The sequence below is a fragment of the Peromyscus californicus genome, unplaced genomic scaffold (assembly GCF_007827085.1).
Source record: "Peromyscus californicus insignis strain IS unplaced genomic scaffold, ASM782708v3 Scaffold_23__1_contigs__length_62951481, whole genome shotgun sequence".
NCBI lineage: Eukaryota > Metazoa > Chordata > Mammalia > Rodentia > Cricetidae > Peromyscus > Peromyscus californicus.
Genome location: NW_026294534.1, coordinates 59,883,995 through 59,896,587, shown reverse-complemented (window position 1 = coordinate 59,896,587; position 12,593 = coordinate 59,883,995). Strand labels below are relative to the sequence as shown.

General features: G+C 50.8%; 1 protein-coding gene across 6 annotated transcripts in view; it reads left to right on the top strand.

Annotated features, from left to right (window-relative positions):
- Positions 1 to 12,593, top strand: part of Eps15l1 (epidermal growth factor receptor pathway substrate 15 like 1) — a 93,677-nt gene that overhangs the window by 40,759 nt on the left and 40,325 nt on the right. For all 6 annotated transcript variants that reach the window (XM_052752467.1, XM_052752469.1, XM_052752468.1 and 3 more), the window contains exons 9-15: positions 979 to 1,212; positions 5,723 to 5,880; positions 8,029 to 8,185; positions 8,423 to 8,508; positions 9,731 to 9,803; positions 10,348 to 10,509; positions 11,201 to 11,398. In XM_052752467.1, the coding sequence (XP_052608427.1) occupies positions 979 to 1,212; positions 5,723 to 5,880; positions 8,029 to 8,185; positions 8,423 to 8,508; positions 9,731 to 9,803; positions 10,348 to 10,509; positions 11,201 to 11,398 (1,068 nt within the window). The remainder of the gene's footprint in view (positions 1 to 978; positions 1,213 to 5,722; positions 5,881 to 8,028; positions 8,186 to 8,422; positions 8,509 to 9,730; positions 9,804 to 10,347; positions 10,510 to 11,200; positions 11,399 to 12,593) is intronic.

The window sequence follows — 12,593 nt, the reverse complement described above, 5'->3', positions numbered from 1 at the left end:
ATAAATCTTCAAAATCTGTGATATTGCCAGTGTGTGCCTGTCATCCCAGTACCCAGAAGGCTGAGGCAGGAGGATTGGGATTCAGGTCCAACTTGGGCTTCATATCAAGACTTTGCCTCAAAATAAATAAATACATAGACACGATTTAGAATGTATCCCCTGCCCCCCCTGCCTGTCCTCTCTCTGTCCCCTCTGGGGTCATACTCTGTATCTCCTGAGTATTTTGAAGTAGAAGCTCCTCTTGGGGGTCTGTGCATCTCCAGATTTCAGAAATTTGGAAATCATAAGCCCTGGGGCTTGGTGGTCATACTGCATGCTGACAGAGCTGCAAGTGCCTGGTGTACTCAGCCACGTCTGTTACATACAGGTACTTCACTTTTCCTGTCTGTTCTTGGCTGTTACGGTGTTTTCCTTGGTAATAGATTAATAGCGATTGTAATGAAGTAATTGCAACAAAGACTGAGGCTGTAGCTCAGTGAGCAGAGTGCTTGTCAAGCACGCACAAAGCCCTGGGTTCATCCTGTGCCACATAACTCAGGGGTAGTGGCTCATGCCTGCAATCTCAGCACTCTGGAGGTGGCCACGGCAGGAAGATCAGTTGTTTAAAGTCATCCTCAACTATTTAGTGAGCGTGAGGCCAGCCTGGGATACGTGAGACACCTGTCTCAAAACAGTCATGGCAATGTGCTATAATAGACGTGTTATGAATGTGTTTTTTTTTGTTTCTGGAATTTCCTACCTAACATTTCAGACCACAGGTAACTCAAATCTTGGCAAGGAACCCTCAGAACTGGCTGTGTGGTGTCTGGATGACTGCCATCTATGCTCACTTCACTCACCTAAACTCAACATGTCTCAAGAAGCTGCGGATTCCTTGGAGCCTCTTGGGGTCCCCATGGCTCCAATACTGCATGAGACTCTTTTCTGTTATGTGACCCCTGCCCCCTCAGTTCCCTTCTCTTCTCATTGGCACCACAGGCCATGCACTTGGTGTACCGCGCCTTGGAGAAGGAGCCAGTGCCCTCTGTCCTGCCCCCATCCCTCATCCCACCCTCCAAGAAGAAGAAGACAGTGTTTGCAGGTGCTGTGCCTGTCCTGCCTGCCAGCCCCCCACCCAAAGACAGCCTCCGCTCCACGCCATCCCATGGCAGCGTCAGCAGCCTCAACAGCACAGGCAGCCTGTCCCCAAAGCACAGCGTCAAGCAGACTCAGGTCAGTGTTCCTGGTTCTGTTCTGCACTATTTCTTGACAGCAAAAAGGAGAAAACTTTGATCCAATTTTCTAAAAAATTTACTAGAAGTATTGGGCTGGAGGGATGGTTTAGTGGATGGGAGCACTGACTGTTCTTCCAGGTTCAATTCTCAGCACCCACATGGCAGCCCACAGCAGTCTGTACTTATGTATGTGATGCATAGGCAGTAATACCAGTACATATAAAATAAATAAGTAACCTAGAAAAATTGCTAGAAGGATTCAGAATGAACTTTCTTGCTCACTTGCAGGTAAGTGAAATTGTTCCCCGGTGTCTATGGAGCTTGGGCTCCAGGAGCCCCAGGGTACCAGTGCTCACCAATGTCAAGTCCTCATCGAAGTGATACAGTGTCTGCACAGAGCCTATGTGTGCCCTTAGACTCACCACATTAAGAGAAAAGACCCACATGGCAGCTCATAGCTGTCTGTAACTCCCGTTCCAGGGGATCCAGTGCCCTCATACAGACATACATGCAGGCAAAACACCAATTAAAAATAAATTATTAATGGGCGGTGGTGACTTGCATGGCATAAGCCTTTAATCCCAGCACTTGGGAGGCAGAGGCAGGCAGATCTCTGAGTTTGAGGCCAGCCTGGTCTACAAAGAGAATTCCAGAATAGCTAGGGCTACACAGAGAAACCCTGCCTGGAAATAAATAAATAAACAAACAAACAAACAAATAAATAAATATTTTTAAAAAGTGAAGAGCCAAGATTTTAACTCAGGAAGAAGGGGGTGGGGGAGAAAAGACTCATTTATTTATATTCATTCACTCATCCACCTATTTATTTATTTATTTATTTATTTATTTATTTATTTATTTATTTATTTATTTATTTATTTATGCATGCACCTATTTATTTGTTTGTTTATTTGTTTATGTGTATGTTTATGTGTTTATGTGCATGCATTTGTACAAGTATGTGCACATATCTTTGTTTGGAGAGCAGAAGAGGGTATCAGATGTCCTCCTCCTTCACTGAATTCCTTTGAGGCAGGATCTCTTCCAGACGTGGGGCTCTTGTTTCCTGCCTACGCCGGCAGCCACGAACCCCAGTGATCTCCCTGTCTTTGACCCCCTTGGAGCAGGAGTTGCAGGCACTTGCAGGATGCTTGCTACGTGGTTCTGGGATCAGCACTGCCATCCTCAGGATTATGTAGCAATCAGTCTCAATCAAAACTGAGCCAGTGCCCAGCCCTGGCCCCTTGGTTTCTCTGACCATTTAGAGACTGCTGTGGCTGCCACGCTGTCCCCATCTTCAGTGTGCGTGGACTGATGTGGGGGACAGTGCTGCTCGCATGCTTAGTGCACAGAGTTACTTGGTGAACAATGAGAAAGACACCTGTTGGTGTTGAACTGTGTAGGTGCTCTTCTTCTCTCATTTTGAGACAGCAGCTTGCTGTGTACCCCAAGCTGCTCCAGAAGCCTCCATTCCCTTGCCTCAGCTCCTGAATTCTAGGATGACAGATAAGTGCCTGGCAGTATTTTTCCTGAGGTGGGTGCAGAACCTGTGGGTATGTGGGGTGACCATAGTACCCTTTTTCAAACACGCCCCCCACCCCAACCCCTAGGTGCCCTCTTCCTATCCCTGCCCAGCTGTGGCTTAGTCCTCAGCCCCAACCCTCTCTTCTTGGCTTCCATCCCCACCCGGGTCAGGAGGCCATGTTCCTCAGCTCAGTCGTCCCTTCCTTAAGCTTACACTTGGCCAGACATGTGGCATGGCCTCTGATTGATGTCACACAGAGCCCTCCTCCAGTCCACACACCGTGCCTTTCTGGGGCTGCCTGCACACTGCACAGTCCCCCTGGAACATTCTGGGGCATCCAAGGCACTCAGTGGACATACACACACAGGAGAGTATGCCACAGCAGGCTTGTTGGTCAGGACAACTTGCAGGAGTCGGTTCTCTTCTTCCTCCACGTGGACTGTGGGGATCAAACACGGGTTGTCAGGCTTGGTGGGAAGCACCTTTACCCACAGAGCCATGTCTCTGGCCCCTCTTGTATTTTTGAGGATAGATTTGGGCAGGCAGGTGGACAACACCTTACCCATTATCAGATCGTGAGGATGACAGCAAGAAGGGCAGATGGGGTCAGTGTGCTCTCTCTGTGACTAGTGGGGAGGTAAGTGGTCAGTAACTTGGGAGGCTCCTTCTCAGAGAACTTGTAGGACATGGTACTGCCCTAGCATTTCAGAGACCATTGGGAGGATGGACGGCATCATCACTGGGAACTCAGCACTCACAACTCCTGAGGCCACTTGATGTTAGGGGTGGGGGTGGATGGAGTTAAGCTCAACCCCCTGAGTATCCCCCAGCCCGGTGTTCACTGCTCTCCCTTTCCTTTATTATTTCATGTATGTTCACACAACATGCTCCTACAGTTCTGGGAATGGAACTTAGGTCTTACATATGCCAGGCAAGCATCCTGCCACTGAGTCACCTCCCAGCCCCTCACTGGGGGATTCTAGGCTCCACCCCTGAGCCACGCCCCCAGCCTCTCACTGGGGATTCTAGGCAGGGGCTCCACCCCTGAGCCACACCCCTAGCTTTTCCACTCCTGGTGTCTTTTTTTTTTTTTTTTTTTGGTTTTTCGAGACAGGGTTTCTCTGTGTAGCTTTGGAGCCTGTCCTGGAACTCACTTTGGAGCCCAGGCTGGCCTTGAACTCACAGAGATCCACCTGGCTCTGCCTCCCGGGTGCTGGGACTAAAGGCATGCACCACCACCACCTGGCTTCCTCATGTCTTTTTGCAGCCACACTCAAGAATGTCCTCAGAGTGCTCAGTGTTTCGCAGTGTCATACAACAATCTTCTGTTCTTACATGTACAATAAGCAAATTGGTAAACTGAAGAAGTGCAAGGAGTCGGGTTGGACCCCTCCATAGATAAGCCAGCTGGAAGGGTCCCAGCAAGGTGACATCTGAGCTGAAATGACAAGAAGCCATTAGAAGAGCAGCCATGGCTGGGCTGAATTAGAATACTTCGTGCGCTCTAGAACAAGAGGAGGCCAGGGTGGCAAGAGCTGGCCACTTGTTTAGCCACTACAGCTCACCAGTGAGCCCTTGCCAAGAGAGAGCTGTTGTGAGCAGAGGCCTGGGTAGGTGTTTGGCTGGGAAGGAAGCAGCCGAGGCCAAATTATCTGGCATAGCCTCAGGCATCCCCGGTTACCTCCAGACTTCTCACCAGGCCAGGTTTTTTTTTCTCTTTCTTTCTTTCTTTTTTTTTTTTTTAAACCTAAGATGGGGCATTTGTCATGAAGATAGGTGTTTTCTGGGACCCATAGTTATGATCCCTCAGGTCATCATACCACCACAGGAGGGGCTCCAGTGCCCTCCTAGTTCCGTGCCCTGGTGGCCTGGGTGCAGTGTGGTACCTTCTAGCCACAAGTGTGCCCTCCTTCACTTATCGCTGATACACTCACATTAGTATGCCTGGCTCCAGCACTTAGGCAGAGTTTTATTTTGTTGGTACTGCACACAGGACTTTCTCTATCCTAGAGTCTTAGTTTCTTGGGACTCATCTGTTGAGAAGCCCTTCTGCCTTGTCAGTTCAGTTCAGCTTGTCTGATGCCTGTTACCTTTCCTCTACTCTCTGGCTCCAGACACCAGCCTGCTGCAGCCCCTTAACTCAAAGGCAGCAGCATCCTGTCACTGTAACTGAATCCCACAGCTAAGGTCATTTATAAAGAACAGAGGGTCATGGTCTGGATGCTGGGAAGGCTTCCTGGCAGAGGACATAGTTTGGCAAGGTGAGCATTTAGGACAGAGAAATAGTGTACTGCACACAGCTGTGACATCAGGTTAGGCATTTTTAGTCATGTTAAGATGGGGAAAGTGTTTGGGAGAATGTGTGTAGGATCTGTGTACGCATTGAGAAAGCATTGAGAGTTTCGGCATCCATGAGGGTTCAGTAGCTGGCATGTACTGATAGGCCTCTTGGGGCCAACAGAGGCTGTGTAGGGAGGGAGGGCATGGCTGTACAGCACAGAGCAGTCACTAGCAGATAAATATGTCTGGTGCCCATTAAAGACAGGGTCTCACTATATGTAGCCCAGGTTGGCCTGGAAATCATAATTTTCCTGCCTCAGCCTCACGAGAGCTGAGGGATAATTATATTAAAAATCAAAACAACAGAAACTGTCAGTGTGTGCAGAGACTAGCAGCTGCAGTTTCTTCCTGGTTGTTTCTAGCCTGAGACGGTAGCTTACACACATACCCATACACCATACCCATGCTGTGGTTCTGGATTCAGAGGTAGCGGTTGTGGTAGCAGCAGAGAACCTCACGCGACTTGAACTTCCCTGTACACTGTCTTTGTGTCCATCCTTTCTTTATTCCCTTGCTGCCGCTGGCAAGGGTTCTGGGACCTGAGCTGCATGGATCTGACACTATCTGTGAGAGCCCTGTAAGTAGAGCCTCGGGCTGGGACAGGGCTCACAGGTAAGTAAATCACTGTTGTAACATCTTTCAGCCACCAGTGGCCTGGGTGGTGCCTGTGGCAGATAAGATGCGCTTTGATGAGATCTTCTTGAAGACGGACCTGGACCTCGATGGCTATGTGAGTGGCCAGGAAGTGAAGGAGATCTTCATGCACTCAGGCCTCACACAGAACCTTCTGGCACACATTTGGTAAGAATGGAAGCTGTGGTGGAGGTGGCTCTGAGAGGCTGGGAAGCGGGCAGGTGGGAGGGAGGGCTCCAGTTTCCTAGGTGTCAGTGTACAGGGAGGTCGAGTCAGCCTTATTGGAGAGTTCTCTTGGCACAATCTCTCCACAAGCCTTACCTTGCCTCAGCCACTTGTGATAGTCATTCTGCCTGCCACTTGGGTAAAATAAGAGGGCCTTGACAGTTCCAATGAGGTCCCACTTGGAAGGGCAGCATCTTCTTTCAACAGGGAGGAGGGTGGGGAGTCCTACCCTGTTTTGTTCCTCAGTGCTGTGGGAATCCTTTCCTGGGGAGATGTAACACCCTTCCCCCCATGGGGCACCAAGGACAAACCAAATACATACCACTGAAGTCCAGTGGGGCACCAGGGAGTTGATTGGGCTTGCAGTTCATTGGTGAGATGCTTTTTACAAGAGATGGGGGGGGGGGGACCTCCAGAGAGGCTGATAACCCCCACAGCTGCATTGATGGAGTCCCCTTCAGTTAACTTTCCACACTCAGTGGATCCTGGAACCTCCTGAGACCACAGGCTATGTGAGATTAGAGCAGAATTACATACAGTGGTTGGGAGGTGTAGATGAGGGTCCAGTGACCCTCCCTACCCTGTCCTCCTATGGAGGACTGATTTAGTTAAGGTTTCTATTGCTGTGATAAAACACTGTGACCAAAAGCAATGTGGACATGGTTTATTTTTGCTTACATTTCCAGATAACAGTCCATCACTGAGGGAAGTCAGGCAGGAACTTGAGCAGGAACCTGGAGGCAGGAACTGATGCAGAGACCATGGAGGAGTGTTGCTTACTGGCTTGCGCCTCATGGCTTGCTCAGCCTCCTTATACAGCTCAGGACCACCTGCCAAGGGTTGGCACCACCCACAGTGAGCCTCCCTCCCCCATATCAGTCATTAATCAAGAAAATGCCCGCACAGAGCTGCCTACAGGCCAATCTGATGGAGGCATTTTCTCAAGAGTCATCTTCCCAGATATGTCTAGACTGTGTAAAGTTTACAAAATCATCTGGCACATGGACAGTCAGGAGCCAACAGGCTTGCTCTCAGGGTCCTCTGGCAAGCAGTCATAGCTGTTCTGGTTAGATGGTGGCCACTGTGTAACACTTGGTGCTGGGTAGAGGAGCCACCTTCATCCTCCCTCTGCCATCTCAGAATGGGGCTTCTGTGGCTGCCCTGGTCCAAGGCATTGTCGGCTTGTCCAGGGCCAGGGCCTTGAATGACTTCCTGACTGTAGCAGGGAAACTGAGCCAGTCACCTGATGGCCAGAAAGAACCATCTTGAATAATCCTAGCCGGGCAGGGAGCAGAGCCGACGAAGGGGCAGTGGCCACGGAGTTGCCTCCTCAGGCAGGACGCCGGCTCCTTCAGAGCTGAGCTGCCGCACTCAAGTAAAGGAGGCGCCGCAGACAGCAACCCGAGCCTGCTCTTCTTCACCGATGCTCTGCAAGTAGCTGCTGCCAGAGCGGGCACTTGGAGACCGTGTGCCTCTGGCAAACAACTGCATTTGAACAGCAGCTGCATCGATCACCAGAAGTGGAAGTGTTTGTCCCTCACGAGGCCATTCACTGCCAGCTCAAGTCTGGGCACTCCTGTTCTCTCTTGTTCCACACTGGGCACAGAGAGGCCAGAGGCAAGCTTCTGGTGGCACAGACGCTGTGGGCAGGGAGTGTCTCCAGGCCTCCACAGTGCAGCTCTTGTCCCCACTGACTCACGCAACCTCCAGATCTCTAGATTAAACAGGAATGAGAGTGTAGCCCTGCCCCATCTGCACAGGGGCTTATGGGCAATTGCATCTCTTCAGTATCTTGCACAAGATGAACCAAGAAAGCCTTGACCCTTACAGCCAGCTGGAGGTGTGTGTGTTGGCAGGGGTGGGGGGGTGTCCTTTCTGAGACCAGACGCCTCTCAGCTCAGTAGGCCAAAACCTCACTCCCACGCTGTGAGGCCTGTGATCAGCCTTGGGTAGGTGCTCATCAGCACTGGGGGAAACATGGAGGCAGTGCCCGGGGCTTGCTCTGGTCCTGGTGGGCTTGGTAAGCGGGCTTGCTCGGGGTAGGTGGTACATGTAGCTGTGGTGTGTAATTGCATCCCACGTCTCTCCCAGGGCCCTGGCTGATACAAGACAAACGGGGAAGTTAAGCAAAGAGCAATTCGCGCTAGCTATGTATTTCATTCAGCAGAAGGTCAGTAAAGGCATCGACCCTCCTCAAGTCCTCTCGCCAGACATGGTGCCACCCTCGGAGAGAGGCACTCCTATTCCAGTGAGTAACCAGACACCCTTGTTTCTGTTGTTTCTGCCACCCACCAGAAGGTGGCACTGGTGCCCCAAGAGCCCCACAGCCCTCAGTCCCCAAACACAGGTTGGGGATCGGGGTGGGGCATACTGTGACTGGGCCACCTGGAGTGTTTTCAGGCCAGTGGCCAGCACTTTTATCCCCTGCTGTAGCAGAGATGTGGGCTGCTGGCTCCCTGTGACTCTGTCTGACTTTTGATCCTAGGATAGCTCAAGTGCTCTCGGGTCAGGAGAGTTCACTGGTGTAAAGGAGCTGGATGACATTAGCCAGGAGATCGCTCAGTTGCAGAGGTATGCCACTACCCTCTTCCTGGTGACTCCTGAGGGAGGACAAGTCTTCTCAGATCTGCTTCTGTTTGGGTCTTTGTTGCTCTGAGTCCACACTGTCCGGGTAGCCTCAGCAGGTTGTGGCTACACAGCTGCATGGGGACACAGCAGCAGAGATAAGCAGAGAGTCCAGCACATAGCTTAGGATATAAACCCAAGTCTGGAGCGCCTGGTGTGTACAGTGGGCCAGTTCCTCACTGCCCTTTACCACAGGCAGGGTGACTGCTACTGCTTTCCATGTCACTCCACACGATTCCCTTAGCCCAGCTTTGTTTTCCATTCGTGTCCTCCAGAAAAGTCTTCTCCCATATATCCTCATTCCCATAGTACCTCCCCAGAGTCCACTGTTCCTTGTGGTACTAGTAGGTGTTCATGTGCAGGTGTTTGTTCCCAGTGCCCCCCTACTCCTGTTGAGCAGACCTTCAGTTTCAGACTCCTGAGTAGCATTTGATTGGGTATGGGATGTTGGGGATGGTGTGTCTCTGTTCGACAGTCACAGACTTGAACATCGTGGTGGCATAAGTATATTAGCTCACAGGAGGGAGTCCAGGTGCCTGTACCAGCTGTCTAGGGTGTTGGAGCCCATGGAAAAGGTGTGTGCCTGGGCTTCTCTCTGGATCCTTGCCATTTTGGGCCAAGCTCTCCATTTCCTTGATGTCAGCTTGAGGGTGGGGTGGGGTGGGGCGTGCTAATGTTGGAGACCATCTCTATTCCTCCCTGTTTGCCTCCTGAACCTTCAGAGTTAGTAAGGGCTTGACAAGTCCTTGTCACACCTACAAGTCTCCATTTTCCTTTTTGGCCATCAGCTGGAGAAGACACTGCTCTCAGGCAGTGGGCACTGGGAGGGAGGCCTGTCATGTGCAGATTCCACTGCACCCTAGGGTAGGGGATTGTTGGTTAGCCTAAGAGTGTTGCTGTAAAAAATACCTGAGGCTAGGTGATGTATAAAGACAGGGGCTTCCTTCCCTCAGTTTTGGAAGCTGATCTATCTGGCCTCTGATGAGGACCTCAGGATACATGCTGTCACTGTGACTGTGACATAGGACCAGTTGTGTGGCAAGCCTGAGGGGTCAGGACACATGGAGGGTCACAGGGTCATTCTGTCGGAGTATAGGATCAGGCCTGAAGTCAGTCAGGGTGACAGCAGTGTCTACTCTGTTTTTATGCATTGTCTTTAAACCCACAGAGAGAAATACTCACTGGAACAAGACATCAGAGAAAAGGAAGAGGCAATCAGACAGAAAACCAGTGAAGTACAGGTGTGAATACTGCATTCTGACTTGCACTTTTGGGGTTTTTTTTTTGTTTGTTTGTTTGTTTGATTGATTGATTTTTTTCTCCATTTTTCAAGACAGTCTCTCTGTATAGCCCTGGCTGTCCTGGAATTCCCTCTGTAGACCAAGCTAGCCTTGAACTCACAGAGATCCGCCTGTCTCTGCCTCCCCTGTGCTGAGGTTAAAGGTGTGTGCCACCACCACCTGGCAGCTTGGGCCTGCTTTGTGCTGAGTGTAGGGACCATGGGAAACAGCCTTGGGATTGCAAAGTGTTTTTGTTTCCTTGGTGGCATTGGCAATGGAACCTGGGGTTTCACTCATGCTTGGTAGGCAATGAGGGTAAAAACCCGGCCTCACCTGTGCTTAGATGCCAGACAAGAACCCAGGACCTCATGCTTACTCTCGGCCAGCATGGTGATGGAGCCTGGCACCACACGGTTCCTACTGCAGAGCCACAGCCCAGCCCAGAGTTTTTAATCTCTCCTTGTTCAGGGCCAGTTACCAGTCAGCATCCATCCATTTCCCATAGGAACTACAAAATGACCTAGACAGGGAAACCAGCAGTCTGCAGGAGCTTGAGGCTCAGAAGCAGGACGCCCAGGACCGCCTGGATGAGATGGACCAGCAGAAGGCCAAGTTGAGGGACATGCTGAGTGACGTGCGGCAGAAATGCCAGGATGAGACCCAGATGGTGAGTCCCACGGTGTGGAAGATGTCCCCTGACCAATGCTCTCACTGACCAATGACAAAATACCTGGAGTGGAATCACTGAAACGTGAGCTGGGAAACTCCAGGCATTTGAGGCCTGACCTATGAATGATCTCTCTGTTCCTAGAGATAAAGTTGCAGAATTGCATGGCTTCAGTACCCGTGGCCTGGACACCCTGCTGTGGTCTGTGTCCCACAGCAGGGAACAGGGCTCCAGGTGCCTCTCTGCTTTTCCCATGCCTATGCTACCTCTTTTATTTTTTATTTATTTATTTATTTATTTTGTTTTTTCAAGACAGGGTTTCTCTGTGTAGCTTTGCGCCTTTCCTGGAACTCGCTTTGGAGACCAGGCTGGCCTCGAACTCACAGAGATCCGCCTGCCTCTGCCTCCCGAGTGCTGGGATTAAAGGCGCACGCCACCACCGCCCGGCTGCTACCTCTTTTAAAAGCTGTTTATTATACTTATTCATGTTTGTGAGAGGTTATGCGTGTGCATGTAGAGGTCAGGATAGCTGTGGGACTTGGTCCTCTCCTTCCACTCTGTGCTCCCGGATCTTTAGGCTTGGAAGCCGGCACCTTTACCTGCTAACCGTCTCCCCAGCTTCACACAGTGAGAAAGTTTGCTGTCTGTCTTTCTGTGCTCTGACTTGTGAGTCCTTTGACTGTCATTTCAGATCTCATCATTGAAAACCCAGATCCAGTCTCAGGAGTCAGACTTGAAGTCCCAGGAGGATGACCTCAACCGGGCCAAGTCAGAGCTGAATCGGTTGCAGCAGGAGGAGACACAGCTGGAGCAGAGCATCCAGGCTGGGCGTGCCCAGCTAGAGACCATCCTCAAGTCCCTCAAGTCCACGCAAGATGAAATCAACCAGGTACTTTCACGGGGCTGGCAGTGAGCAGAAGCTGGGCCCCCGTGCGGCTGCACTGTTACTGTGGCTTTTTTTGTCTCACTTGCTTGTGTGCTGGGGTCACTGGTGCTGGGGAGATTAGCTGTGGAGGGCTTTGTGCAGTGTGGCTCAGGGTGCCTGGCGCCCTGTCCATGAATGCTTGGTCTCTTCTGGCAGCGGGGAGAAAGCTCTGACTCTGCCCTATCCTGCATATGGTGGTCATTGGTCTTCGTGGTGGTCTCTGGGATGCAGGCCACAGAACAGGATGGTACAGGGCCTTAGTACATAGGAAAGAAAACCTGTGTCCTCTAGACTGAAAGTGTCTGTTTGTCTGCAGGCTACAGGCTGACAGAGCAATGTGGGTGCCTCCTTGTCTCAGTGCCTCCTTGTGTCTTATATATTGTATTTTATAAATGTTAATCCTGTAGGATTATTATCAGGTTTTTTCCTCCTGCCCTCAGAGTCTTACATGGAGATGGCCCAAGATGCATGTAGAGTTGCTGATAGAAGGATGATGGGACTAGACAGGTCTCACTCTGTAGCCCCTGCAGGTCTGGAATTCACTATGTAAACCAGGCTATCCTTGAACTCTGTCCTTGAACAGACCCTGTCTCTGTCTCTTGAGTGCTGGCATTAAAGGTGTGCACCACCATAGCCACCATCATTTTTGTTGTTGTTGTTCTTGAAGCAGAGTCTTATCATGTAGCTCAGGTCAGCCTTGCATTTGTGATCTGTCCTCCTGCCTCAGCCTTTGCAGGCCCTCCTCTGGTGTCTCCTCCTCCTCTTCCCCTTATCTTTCATTAACAGATGCTACATAGTGAGTGTCATTTTGACATTCCCATCTTTGCCTTCCCATCATTCACAGTATTTCTTTTTAAATTAGAGGAGACAGAAAACAACAACAACAGTAACCACAAAAAGCTGGGCATGGTGATGCACGCCTTTAATCCCAGCTCTTGTGACACAGAGGCAGGTGGTTCTCTGTGAGTTGGAGGCCAGCCTGGTCTACATAGTGAGTTCCAGGACAACCAGAGCTATGTAGAGAGACCCTGTCTCAACCAAACAAAACAATAGAGAAACAGAGGTTGGGTCCAGGCCAGCTGCATGCACCGAGCTGTCTCTTCTGCGTGTGTCACCCTCCCTCTCCACGAGTTCTTTGTCTGGGAGTGAGGGAAACAAG